The sequence below is a fragment of the Athalia rosae genome, chromosome 2 (assembly GCF_917208135.1).
Source record: "Athalia rosae chromosome 2, iyAthRosa1.1, whole genome shotgun sequence".
NCBI lineage: Eukaryota > Metazoa > Arthropoda > Insecta > Hymenoptera > Athaliidae > Athalia > Athalia rosae.
In genome coordinates, this window is record NC_064027.1 from 21,039,888 (window position 1) to 21,052,784 (window position 12,897).

General features: G+C 43.2%; 1 protein-coding gene and 4 non-coding genes across 10 annotated transcripts in view; 4 read left to right on the forward strand and 1 right to left on the reverse strand.

Annotated features, from left to right (window-relative positions):
- LOC105689393 (protein furry) overlaps positions 1–12,897 on the reverse strand; it is a 45,409-nt gene that overhangs the window by 5,102 nt on the left and 27,410 nt on the right. For all 6 annotated transcript variants that reach the window (XM_048651349.1, XM_048651348.1, XM_048651352.1 and 3 more), the window contains 10 exons: positions 10,760–10,960; positions 3,484–3,620; positions 2,631–2,732; positions 2,405–2,539; positions 2,060–2,328; positions 1,830–1,959; positions 1,158–1,746; positions 908–1,070; positions 521–830; positions 153–447 (listed from right to left, as the gene is read on the reverse strand). In XM_048651349.1, the coding sequence (XP_048507306.1) occupies positions 153–447; positions 521–830; positions 908–1,070; positions 1,158–1,746; positions 1,830–1,959; positions 2,060–2,328; positions 2,405–2,539; positions 2,631–2,732; positions 3,484–3,620; positions 10,760–10,960 (2,331 nt within the window). The remainder of the gene's footprint in view (positions 1–152; positions 448–520; positions 831–907; positions 1,071–1,157; positions 1,747–1,829; positions 1,960–2,059; positions 2,329–2,404; positions 2,540–2,630; positions 2,733–3,483; positions 3,621–10,759; positions 10,961–12,897) is intronic.
- On the forward strand, positions 2,845–2,917 carry Trnaa-agc. The gene has a single exon. It is a non-coding gene; the product is annotated as a tRNA-Ala (tRNA).
- Trnaa-agc lies at positions 3,006–3,078 on the forward strand. The gene has a single exon. It is a non-coding gene; the product is annotated as a tRNA-Ala (tRNA).
- Positions 3,160–3,232, forward strand: Trnaa-agc. The gene has a single exon. It is a non-coding gene; the product is annotated as a tRNA-Ala (tRNA).
- Trnaa-agc lies at positions 3,322–3,394 on the forward strand. The gene has a single exon. It is a non-coding gene; the product is annotated as a tRNA-Ala (tRNA).

Genomic DNA, 12,897 nt, shown 5'->3' on the forward strand with positions numbered 1-12,897 from the left:
GAAAAAGTCAACTCCCGCTCCTTTGTTGAATTAAGCGATTATTCATAGGCAGGTGATTCCCGAGGGCTCTTTGATTATGAACACAGAAGTAATTTGATTTCTGTACAATATAAAAATCTTGTACTAGTATACTGGATTAAACTAGAAAATACCTTTGGAATCGGTTGCCGGACTTCCGCTCGATTTTCTCATGCAGTAGCTCACTGAATAACTTGTGCTCCGAGTGTGACCACCCTGATTAAGTTGTGAGAAAAAAGGACCTGGCGGATAAAAATTTCCACCCCCCGGACTACGCTTGCCACCAATGATAATCCCTGACACAGGATCCTTGTTATTCAGATTTGGCGTTGACTTGAAAATCTCTTTCATAAAGTCTAGAGGCCTGAAGTCAGATTCGAGTGAATCCACCGCCGCTTCAAGTGTCAATAACAACTCTGTAACGTATCCCTGACGAAGAGAAATTCGAATTATCCAAGGAAACATCAGGAATTTCAATCCAATTCAAACGTATTATTATTACCTGCATGTCTTCTCCTTGTTCAGCAACAGTCTCAACAAGTCTTGACAAAATATCTGAGAGCATTCTAGAGGTAATAGGGACGCGTAATGCTCTGAAAACTTGTAGAGATCTTCCAGCATAGTGTCGAGATGAACAAGAAAGACCTAGTTGTAGAGCAGTTTGCGCCCATCTTTGGCTAACAAGCGCGTGCGGAAGAGAGTCTCTGAATACGCGCAATACATGACGTAACAACACAGTTAATTGCTCCGCACTTCGTACCCACCAAACTTTGGCAGTCATGTCTTCGTAATTCCACAGCGGTTGATTTGTTCTGCGAAACGAACAAATAATCGTTTTGAAAATGTCATGCACGTCGTAACTAAGTTTGCACCTAAAAATATTTCGCACCTAGAGGCCAGGAAGTTGATCAGTGACTTAATTACATCTTGAATAGGCATATTAGGCCCGGGTTGTGGACCTGTCCAGTTGGCACAATCTTCCGGCGTAACAATAACGGGTACTGTACCGGTCGAGCCTACAGAGGAGGTGCTGCTGCTAGCTGCTGAAGTTTCTAGAAAATCAAACATGATTCAATTACACCGTCAGCACTGGCAGTGATCTACGAGTGCTACGGTGATTAAATATAAATCCGGATTACCAAACACTGGAACAATAAATTCCTTGGAGTCTTCGGCAACTGATTGAGGTACGGCAGCGTTGGTTGGCTGAGGGGGTGGTACAAACAGGTAACTGTCGAACTCTTGATCAACTTCGGTAAAGTTATGCTTAAGAACTGGTAACGCTGGTGTGGTCAGTCCGAGTCCGAGTTGTTCCGTACGAGACGCAAGAAGCACTCGGGCGACTCCTAAATGGTCTCGATGATCTCCAAGGACGACCAAAAGGTTCAGCAGAAGACATCTGCAATGATCCCGCACTAACGGTCTCGAATGATCGAGGCCCAAAAATACAATGTGAAGCATCAACGGCACGTGAATTGCCCAATCAAGTTCAACTCCGTCAACAACCACATCGGTGAGCAGCATCACTGCAATGTTGCACCTGTGGAACCCACTGATAGGCTGTGAACTGTCGGGGAGATATTCGGTGAGAGGTGCGAAGTAGCCTCCATACTCCGGCATGGGTAACGGATGTGGTTGAGGGATGTCAAATTTTTCCCCTGGGCAAATAACTTTGTTGATTCCACCGACTGGGTTGCGTGGGATGTAGCAAGTCTCGTCGGTAGTAAGCTGCGATTCAGATATTCATGAATATTTCCGAAGAGCAATGAGAACTCTTTACGCTAACAACCGCGAATTGAAGAGAACGTTACCTCAGCCTCGGTCGTAGGCGTAGACAAATCATCCGGAAGTCCCGCTGGACCACTCGACGTTCTTGTTTTCTCAACACGTGGCGTTGGAAATCCAGCCAAGGCTCGTAGGGCAGTGTCAGATTTCGAACCTCTGTAACAAACGCAGGGTATAAATATGATTTGTATTACCACCGCCTGTTGGGGCTGAAATTGATGAGTCTGTTTCAATTCTGAGTCAATAATTACTCTACCCTGTCTTTATGGGATCTTCTCCGGAATGTCGTTTTGTGTGTATGGTACCCTTTTCTACGGCCAAATCTCTCGAAGGGTTTGCCGGATCTGCAGCGGGTGCATCGCTGTGAGAAGAGGCCTTCCGCATGCTGGTAAGCCTGTAGAACGGAGGTGTTTCCGTTCGTTCTATGAGACAGTTCAACGTTTCAACCGTTTGCAATTCCGTCATCATTTCGTCCAAAAGACGATCAGGACGAGCCCTCGCCAAATAAAGAACTACACGCTTAGCCTGTCGATAAAATTATAGTGTAATTCTCCCGGACTCTGGGCGACTGATTGTATTTCGGATGTCATAAGGCACTTACGTATGGAAGTAGCTCTTGAGGAGCCATTCCGGAAACAATGATCAGGTAGCGGATAATGACTTTCAAATTATTTGGCCAACAGCCGCATAACATTGCCCACAATTCTTCGGTTTCCTTCGGATGTTCGTCAGCAAACTGCACAACATATTTTCGGTTACCTATTCATCTCGTTGAGTGAATTGCAAAGATTCAATCGCTGAATAATTAGTGTATGGCATACCGATACCTTTGCAGTTATGTAGAATAAATTATTCAAAACCATCTCCGTAGCCTCAGCACTACCCCATCCTTCTCTTCGAGGTCCTCGTGTGACGTCGCTTGCGTAATACTGAAAGTAAATTTTCGATTATATTTTTCTCTCCCCCAAAAAGGCATAACATTCGGCTCAACGGGGCCAATCAAGTCGGGGTAATCGAATAATCAGATGATAAAAAATCACTGGGGGCGTAGCTCAGATGGTAGAGCGCTCGCTTAGCATGTGAGAGGTACCGGGATCGATACCCGGCGCCTCCAAATTTCTTTTTAAAAATCTGGGCCCAAAACTGGGTCAGTCTACCGATCAACGACGATCGAGGCGATCGTGCATGAAATGTAGATCACCGGGGGCGTAGCTCAGATGGTAGAGCGCTCGCTTAGCATGTGAGAGGTACCGGGATCGATACCCGGCGCCTCCAGTTTCGAATTTTTTGTTTCTGGGTCCTAAATTGGGTCAGTTTACCGATCTTAACGATCGATTATACTCTATCAATCACCGGGGGGGCGTAGCTCAGATGGTAGAGCGCTCGCTTAGCATGCGAGAGGTACCGGGATCGATACCCGGCGCCTCCAGAATTCTTTTTTCGAATTTTGGGCCCAAAACTGGGTCAGTCGATCGGCCAATGACAATGGAAACGATCGTGTACGCGATGTAGATCACCGGGGGCGTAGCTCAGATGGTAGAGCGCTCGCTTAGCATGCGAGAGGTACCGGGATCGATACCCGGCGCCTCCAAGAATATATTTTTTTTCCTCCTTTTTGTTCTTAAATTCACCCCCAAGAAGCTGAAATTAAAACATACACGGAACAAAGCGTCGATTTACCTGATAATAGCTGAGGGGATTGGAGGGCGGTGGTACATTAGGATCCACCAATTCCATGTTGTGAAGCCAAGGAAGAAGATACTGAAGCAGTAATTGTCGAACTTCACGTCTAGCGGTCTGAAATCTGTGTGTGATCTCTGAAACATATCGAACAAATTTATAAATAATATTATTCAAGTACGTATTCTCTGATGCCCACAACAAAGCGTCGACGCGATGTGGGTTTATAGAAGTGGTTAGTTCCAAACGATAGTAATCTCCTTTCCATTACCCGCATACGTCTTCCAAGCACGTGACATCTGCTACCAAGATATACGTATATTTGATTCATTTCTAGTTATTTATCCTACATCGGACGATTACCTCGTCCCGTTGGTTGCACACACCGATAATACGATTCCCTACATAGGCTGTTTCTCTTACATTGAATCGTTAAATCGCCGTGTATCAACAAAAAGCTCAAACAAGAGATGAGAAACACGGGAGAAGGAACAAAGCAAATGGAATTATTACAACGAATCGGCTGGTGCACGCGTGGGGTGAAATGTCTATAACTGATTACAGTCGGAGAGGTACCATAGAAGATCATGAATTCGATGCAATTAGAGCGCATATCGGACCACTGATAAAGGTATCAATTAATTTATCAGTTTCAATCAACGACGGCAAATTGTTAACGCGTATATTCCCGTTACTAACACCACGTCATTTGTTCTCCACTTCACTTTTCAGCTAAAATAAAATCATAACAACAACGACGGTAATGACATTAATAATAATAACAACAACAATAATAATAATAATAATAATAATTACTACACCGAAATCAAACAATAAAAAGGCGCGCATGACGGCAATTAGCGCAAAATTATTAGCGTACAATTTCCGTATGGAATGTTTGCTGCGTGTACGGACACACATAACGAACGTATTTTTCGACGATAGTCCGTTATTTTATTATAAATATGTAAAAGCAGTTACTCCAATTTCAGTGTTTGTTTTTCTTCGTTATTGTAAATTTATACGTCCAGCAGCGCAAGTGCAGACACGGTGTACAGAAATTGAGGCGTATGTTTCTTGGCTGTAAACTAATTATCTAATTAGGTAAAAACCTTCTACGTATAGTTTCGCCATTTATCGTGTATGCACGTCAAAGTAAGCGGATAGATGAACTTTTCAGTTGAAAGAAAGAAAAAAGTAATAAAAGGAAAACGGTTGTTTTCAAAAAAGAGAAGAGGATGATAATCAACGGAGAGGAATCCGGCGTACGAGCGTGCGGAACAAAATGGATAATTAGCCGTGATAATTAGCCCTATTTTTTTTTTGTTTTTTGTTTTTTTTTTTTCAATTTCGGAAGTTGCACCCTGTGCGAAAGGAAGTGTACGCGAAACAAACATGGAAATAGTACAATTAATCAGCGGGAGTGTAAGTTTTCGGTTTTAATAAAAAAAAAAAAAAAAAAGAGAAAAAAAAAAACATTCAAACAAAGCGACGGCGGTCGGCAGGGATGGATATCGGAAGGTATAACGTAAACGTACACGATACGCGTCCTATAAAAATAAACCTCGATACGCATCATCTTCGATTTTTCGAGTTAGAAATTTCCTGCGGATTCAATATCGGCGGTATGTGTAATATTCGAGGTAGGGGTACACGCGAAGGTTCATAATATTTGAAATTTACCCGATCTGGCTCTTTTGTCTGAATATAAGTGAATAAAAGACGGGGCGCGATAAATCGTCCAAATAATTCTTGGCTCGTGCAAGCCCGCGAATTTAATACCTTGCACCTCACCGACGTTTTACCTTTTACTTTTCGTTGCGATTACTTACTCACGAACTAACTTATAACACGCTTGAATTTCTCCGAAATTCTTATTCGCCTTCTCCTCCGCGCCGCGTACAAGTTCAACGGTAAGAACCAAAATGGCGCTCTTCTTATCCCTTTATGTAAAACGAATTGAAATTAGAATCTCGAAGGTTCGGTATCGAGCCCCCCCCCCCCCCCTCCTCTGATTTATCTATAAACCCTATACAGAAGTAAATCCATAAAGATTTACAGCGGTGAACTTTTGAATCCAAAAGTAGTTCAATTATACAAACAGAAATCCACTAGGGCATGGCAGCGTCGTGGTTTGCCCGCAAATTGAAACGATCCTATCCCAAGGAGCCCTGCCAAACTCGTATACCTACACTGTAAGGTAGACTCGATAGTCGGGCTAGACGTTGTTAACTTTAGCGATTTCGGAATACAATTTCATCGCACTAAATCCGAAGGGTGTATAACGCCCGGTATAGGTAACACACACGTCTCGTCAACATCTGATATTTCCACACACTTGAGAATGAACGCTTTAATTTCATTGCAGGTAATCGTGTGTATATAAAGAGTACGTATCCATTTGATTTACGGTATATTATCGGTTTTGGTAATTAGTTTGGCACGACGTTAGGATCTCCTCGCCCAGCTTCGTCCCCTCAGTTTCTTCGTCCGCGATTTATTGCTCGATCAGCGCGTTATCAAGTCCTCGCAGAGCCGCACAGTTTCACAGCGAAGTTATACACAGTTCGCCTCCGCGAAATGCCCCGAGTAGGTACCCAGAGGCCGATGTGCCACGTATTTTCTAACCGCGGCACGGCGAGCGCCCCTGCTTTGATTTTTCGCTTTTCTCTTTGCGATTTCGTTCGCAGGTAGATTTGTATATACCGCTTTGCTTCGCCATGCGTATGTACTTGATCTTCTCCGACCTGGTCATACTCCTCCAACGGATACCGGCCGCCCTCGCGATTCTCGATACGGGACAATCGGGCATACGTCGTTGAACGGCCAAGAAGAATAATATGAAAGCGTTTTTACGTTTCTTTTTTTTCCCCATAGTATTTCCACACGGATTCTTCTTTTTCCTTCGTTTTCTAACCGTCCCGGAGGAGTGCGGTGGACTTATTTTTTATTCTATTATTATTATCTGGGGACGCAGAGACGTGGAGGGCTTTATGATATTCGAATATAGTTGCCGTTACATCGCTTCGACGATTTTTGCAACGACGTGTGTGCGGATGAAAAAAAATTCACGGATTTCATGTATAACCAATTTTACATTTCGTAGATTTTCGGTAAGCGATATTGCAGCTATACACGTCAAGATACGAACAGTCGATAACCGCGGATGACGAAGAAAACAAAAAAAGGGGAATGAGAAAATGAGAGGAGATTAATGGCGTCTTCCGATGAAATTTACTCCGGTTTATATTCGTTCCGTTCGTTACAGTTCCCATCGGATCCAACGAAATAACGAGTTTGTCTTTTCGAATTGATTTACCTCGACGGAAGCAAGTTGCATCAATTTTCCGCATCATTTGGAAACCGGCGATTGTAACGAATACAGGACGTTGAGTCAACCTGTTTATACTATTTATTAGTAAATATCGAGCTTGCCTATAACAGAATTGCGGACAGAAGTTTTCATATGTTCTATATATATACGTGGAGTGAAATTACGACGAGAAACGAATAAAAAAAAAAAAGCGACGAAAAAAAATCTCCTTTCATCAACTATCAAGATAAAACGTTACGGTCTACGGATTTCACTCGTTTCATCCGTAAAAAAGATTTTTTTTTTTTTTCGAACAAGTGCGCGAATTTGTACTTGGTTCAGAATAAACACGAGATTAAAATGTTCGATGAATTCTCCTATACGATGTATGCGGTACAAATGCATACGCAGGATGGCTGATATTGGAACAAAAAAATCAAAAAAGGGAGCGATTTTTTTTTGTTGAATTTATCGAGTTCTTGTCAAAAAACAATGGCGATTGCTCTCGAACGGGATTTCTTCGCAATGAAAACAGAGAAAAATTTTACCCAACACCGAAAACCGCAAAATTTGAAATTCTTTCTTTTTTTTTTTTCAAATTTCGCTCGGATTTGTCATAAACCGAAAATCGGGGTCTCTTATTCGAACTTCTTCATATCTCATCGGATGCAGCGTGTATAACGTTAATTAAAGATTGAAAATCACATCGCGAGTAGAAAGATTTCTTTTTTTTTTTTTTTGTTTTTAAAATCTCATAAACTTTTTCATCCATCCGTGTGGCGCGCGGGAAGACGATTACTTATTATATGTACGTACTCCTCTATCTTTGCATGCGTGAATAGCTAATTAAAAATTCTGAAAATTGAAAGGAACGTCGACGCTTCGCGGCGCGTCAAAAACCGATGCTACTGTAATACGGCACGCGTCGTAACTATGGTAACAATACGGTAAGGGGTTGCTGGGAGATTCATTCAACACAATTAACCGAGAAGTATTAGGAATGACGGTGATAATAATAACAGAAAAAAGGAAAATAAAATCAATGTAATATGTATCAATCTAGTTACAGACCTCGGTTTGTTATTCGACCTTTTTTTATTGGCAGCCGAGCGGATAGATAGAGCCGAAAGTGAAGTGTTGTAGAAATGAAGGAGTGGTTGAGGAGAAGCAAGGGGGGAGTGGCAAATCGTATTTTGAAAACGTGACAGGTCGAGTGGCTCGGAGGAGAAGGGATGAAAATAAAGGAGAGAAATGAAGAGAGAAAAGAAAGAATAAATAAGTAAAAAAAAGAGGAAAGGTGGAAGAAAAAAGTTTGCGGAAAATTGCTTCCGCTCTCCCTTCACGCATCATATTTATCGTGTACTTGCCGTTGGTATAGGTGCAACGCGTACTTGTAAATGAAATCTGAAAGCGTCGAACGTAAATTGCGAAGATCGAGAATGTTCGTAAAAAATAATCGAAAAATTGCCGCAACTGGTGGCCAGACTTTACGTGTAAATTCTCCGCTTCAAATCTTGTTCGATTTTTTCAATCTTTCCTTTTCCGCGTTTCTCTCCATTTCGATTGAGCGATGGAAAAGAAAATCTAAGAGTGCAACGAAAAAATGCATTATTATTTTTAATTTTTCTTTTCTCACCGGACATCCCTTGATTTTTCATATGTGTACTGATTTTACGACGTTCGTTTCGAAAATTTCTTTTCTTTGAATACCACCATCTCAATTTATTACAGGTATAACTCTCTCCTGTACAAAGTATATCGATACGAAAAAGTTAAACGAATTACTCTTGTGATGAAGAAAAAAAAAAACCAACCTTTTTTGGTTTTTCTCTAATTCCGTATATATTCCGTATATGGGGGGAGAAAAAAAAATGCACGAAAAAATTAAGCTTCTTGTCCGATCACATTATCTCCCGTTACGAAAAAAAGAAAAAAAAGAAAAAAGTTGTAACAAAATTCACGCCCACAGTGAATCGATGTACTGCATGGGGGGGTGGAAAAAAAAGCTTCGGCTAGAAAATCTAAGGTTTGTCATTAAACTGCAATAGATTTATTCTGTCTTTCTTTATTCGTACGATATACTTTCAACTTTATCGTTCAAATAAGATGCAGGTTGTTCCCGTCCGGTAAGAAGTTAGAGGGAGTTTGAAAATCGTTGTTAAAAGTTTGAACTAAAAATGACGAAGGTTGCTCGCGTACAGTCGGTCTATATAACGGAAGAGCAACAGATTTTGGATCGGTAAACTCTTCGAAATCTCTATAAATAATTTACTCGAAAACTCCTGCTCCGATGGAGGAAAAAAAAAAAAAAAGGCAATAACTAACAAAGGATAAAATCGACCGAAATTTCTCATTCACTTTACACGTACGTTTCGAGTACATATAATTCCATCAGATTTGTACGAAAAAACGTCAATCGTTGAAAATCAAAAGAAAATACGAACGTAGTGGGTCACGCGCGTGTAATACGCGTTACGACTCGTGCGGTCGGAAAATATTCACCCCGTGGACAGGGAGGAGAGGAAGTGGGGAAAAAAAAAAAAGTGCGTTACGGCCGACGAAGGGTAGCTTTCAGCGCGGCTCAAAGGTCAGCGCGAGCGTTGTATAAACCTAACACAGCGTTAATTTATGCCCACGTACGCGATATCGTACCGCGTGGGCATAAGTTATGCACGAGCAACGGCGATACGCGTATATTTTTCAAACTTTCGTTCATCGCAACCGCGGAAGAAGAAGAAGAAGAAGAAGCAAATATCAGGTAAAATATGACGTAAACGCAATAAAACGGGGCATTACAATTAACCGAATAAATAAAAAATAACCAACAACCGAAGAAAAACAAAAATAAAAATAGATTTCGGGCGCAAGCTATTTTCACGCAATCGCTGTTAATTTTCATCTCGATTTCGAAAATTTGAGAACTTTTTTCCAGACGATCGGTCAGCGGCGATCCGTTTTGACGAGTTCGATTTCGCTCGACGTTTCCCACTCGTTTATCGGGATCGAATCATTGAATTTCTCTCGTACGTCGGATCCGACGTCCGATCGTCTCGGAAGATTTATATCGAAACGGCGCGCGGGGGGCGATCAATAAACGGAACATCGAACGTCGAATATTTTCGAGCCCTTCGGAGGGCTGCCGACGAGCTCGGGGTTAAAATTCTTGCAGATCCCGTACGCGACGTAGTACCTACGGCAACAATGTCGTCGCGGAATTCCCGAAGCTCCTTTCCGATAAACTGGAAAAATATCGAACGATAGGGGGGAAAAAAAAAAGAAAGACTAGAAAAAAATTCAGAGAGACACCGCGCTCTTGTTCTCCGTTAACCCGAATATAAATTTTAATAACGTACGAAGGAAGGCTATAGGTGTATGGGTAAATCTGTTGCGCGATGCACAACGTTTTCTTTCCAATTTCCTTGTATCGTTATTTACTTACGTTACGGCGTAGGTAAAAGGTAGGTAGATAGGTAGGTAGGTAGGTAGGTAGTGCAAACGAGCGAGGATATTAACCGTGACGCAAATATCGCTGAATTTTACAGGATTCCATATCAATTTCCTCTCGTTATTGGTACGATTTTTTTTCTACAATCTATTAATGGCACAAAGCATACCCCGCTCGGGGTACCTGAAAAATCAATAGCTCTTTTAATAACGCGCAAAATTACACCCACACGTCTCGCCGAACTTCTTGATATTCGGTTAGAAATATACGCCCAACGAATCCGCAGCCGGAGCTGATAAAACTTAGGAAACTTTCGGGGCCATCCGATAAAAATTTGATAATTAGTTACGCACAATGCAAGCAAGAAAGTCGATTCTGAAAACTTTTCAATCAACGTACGTACACACGTACGAACTTGGATTCACCGGTACGCGCTAATGAGAAAATATAAATATTATCGAGCACCCGGGGATCCGAAAAAGGAATTCAGACCGTGAGTTTATTTCCATCGTACTTACCGCTGAACATCGGCATCGTAAGTTTCGGATGCAACTGCGCCAATTGTCGCGACAGGTACATCTGGCTGCGGCAATACGAGGCGGAAAGAAGAGCGTCTAGGGTCCCAACGCGACTGCTACCGACGGTCAAAACTCCACCTGGACTCGCCGTTCCCGGGGGAACCCCTACCGCGGAGGTGCCCACGGTCAATTCTTCCTGCCCTGTAAATGAGGTAAGGGAAAAAAAAAGAAAGTCCAATGAAATATCCGTGTAAACTGCAGCGGGGAGGGGGGGGGGGGGGGGGGGATTGCGCGCATGGGAGTAAAGGATGCAACCTCGGAATGCGATTGCATCTCTTGGAAATATAACCTGGAAACATAAAACGCGGGGATAAACGCGATATGGCGACGGAGGATCGACGACGCGGGTTTGTTGAAAGTGCGTCGCGACGTTAAAAACGCGACGATGAACGACGACAGCAAAAAAAAAAAAAAAAAAAAACGAGCAACGGGCGGTGCGGGTAAACACGCCGCGCCTCGGTCGTCCTCCCGCTCGGGTGTACGGGGGTAATTTTTCCGCGTGGAAATCCGTTCCGGGTTCGGGGAAAAAGAGCGCGGAGGACGCGGATTCAATTTATGCGGTGCGAGCCGCTATTTGCGGCTGATTTCCGGCGCGCGTGACTCGAAAATCGGTAGAAACGGGTCCCGGGCCCGTCGCCGCGTGAATTTCAAATTCCCGCAGGTAAAAAAAGCGCATTCGGAATTCGAAGTCGGGTTCGACCTCCCCCTTTTCGCTCGCGTATCTTTCTCTCTCGCTCGGCGGTGATTTCGGGGGAAGTTGCGAGGGACCCGGTTCCGCAAGATTTTCCGCGACTTCGGGCGGCGAGGGATTCCAAAAAAAAACGGCGACAAAAAAAGCCGAAGAAAAATACGTAAAGCCGCTTTGCGCAACGACGCGCAGAAGCGAAGACGGCGGCCGAACCCGGCGGTGGTTGGGCGTCGGTGGGTTCGACGCACATCGCGAATGCCGCGGCAAAAGATAGTCTCGCGCCACCGACAAAGCGCGAAGTCAGTTCCGATGAACGGAAGCTAGAGATTTTCTTGGCGAGAGAAAACTTTTGTCAGGTGCGTCCGAAGTTTTCCGACGCTCTCGATATCGCCCGGAAATTGTCACGGAAATATCGACGGGGGAACGTAAACGTCGCAAGCAAATTGTTCTCGCGCGACAAATTTCCGGCGTTCGAATAAAAAAAAAATTCGAAAAAATTTCACCCCGCGCCGTTCTCGATTGTCGAGGGGGAGCGTGAAAAATATTGGTCGACGTTCCGCGGATAGAATTTAAATAATTCTCAAAGTAAACTCGGGGAAACGAAGCTAATTAGTCTTCTTTCGAATCTTTGGGATTTTCTAAACAAGATTGTATATATAAACCGTAAATCCGATAGGATATTTATAACGGAATCGATCTCTCCGAATTTCAAACAATTCGGTACATTCGAAGTGATCGACGAGAGCGTTGGCGGTGGTGGAGTACCGGAGAAAAAGAAAAAGAAGAAAGAAAAAAAAAACAAAAAGAAGAAAATTCTTCCCGTCGAACAAACTTTTGAATAATCTTGTTTTATAAACCGGTGCCGCGGTGCCTCAGACACCGCGTGATCCACTCGAAACCCCGATTAGATCCTGCAAACATCGTCGAAACCCCCCGGAGAACCCGTTCCTGGAACATATACCGTGTAGAGAAATCAGTTCCTCAAATTTTTCCTCCTTCCCTCACAAAATCGGAGTAGAAAAAGTGTTTCGACATAAAGTCGTCCGACAAACGCGCACACGGGAATCAGTTAACGGAGCGAGGACGATAATCCGTCAAAATTCTGGAGTCGATCGTATAGAAAAAAACTAAAGAAAAGGTCGAAGAAAAAAGGAGAGGGAGAAAAGAAAAACTACGGCCAACTCGCCGAGTATGTAGCCAACGAAGTTACCGCGAAAGTTTCTTTCGGCGAAAAGTTGAGAGGGAAAGTTTTCACTCGAGATCAGAGATAGTCGGGATCGATTTATTAATCCCGAAAGTCTAGCGCGTCGAGCTGTCGGGTTATATCACCCATCGGCTATAGAAAATCCGTTCCCGTTATGGATTCCGGTTAAAGGAATCCGCCGAGGAT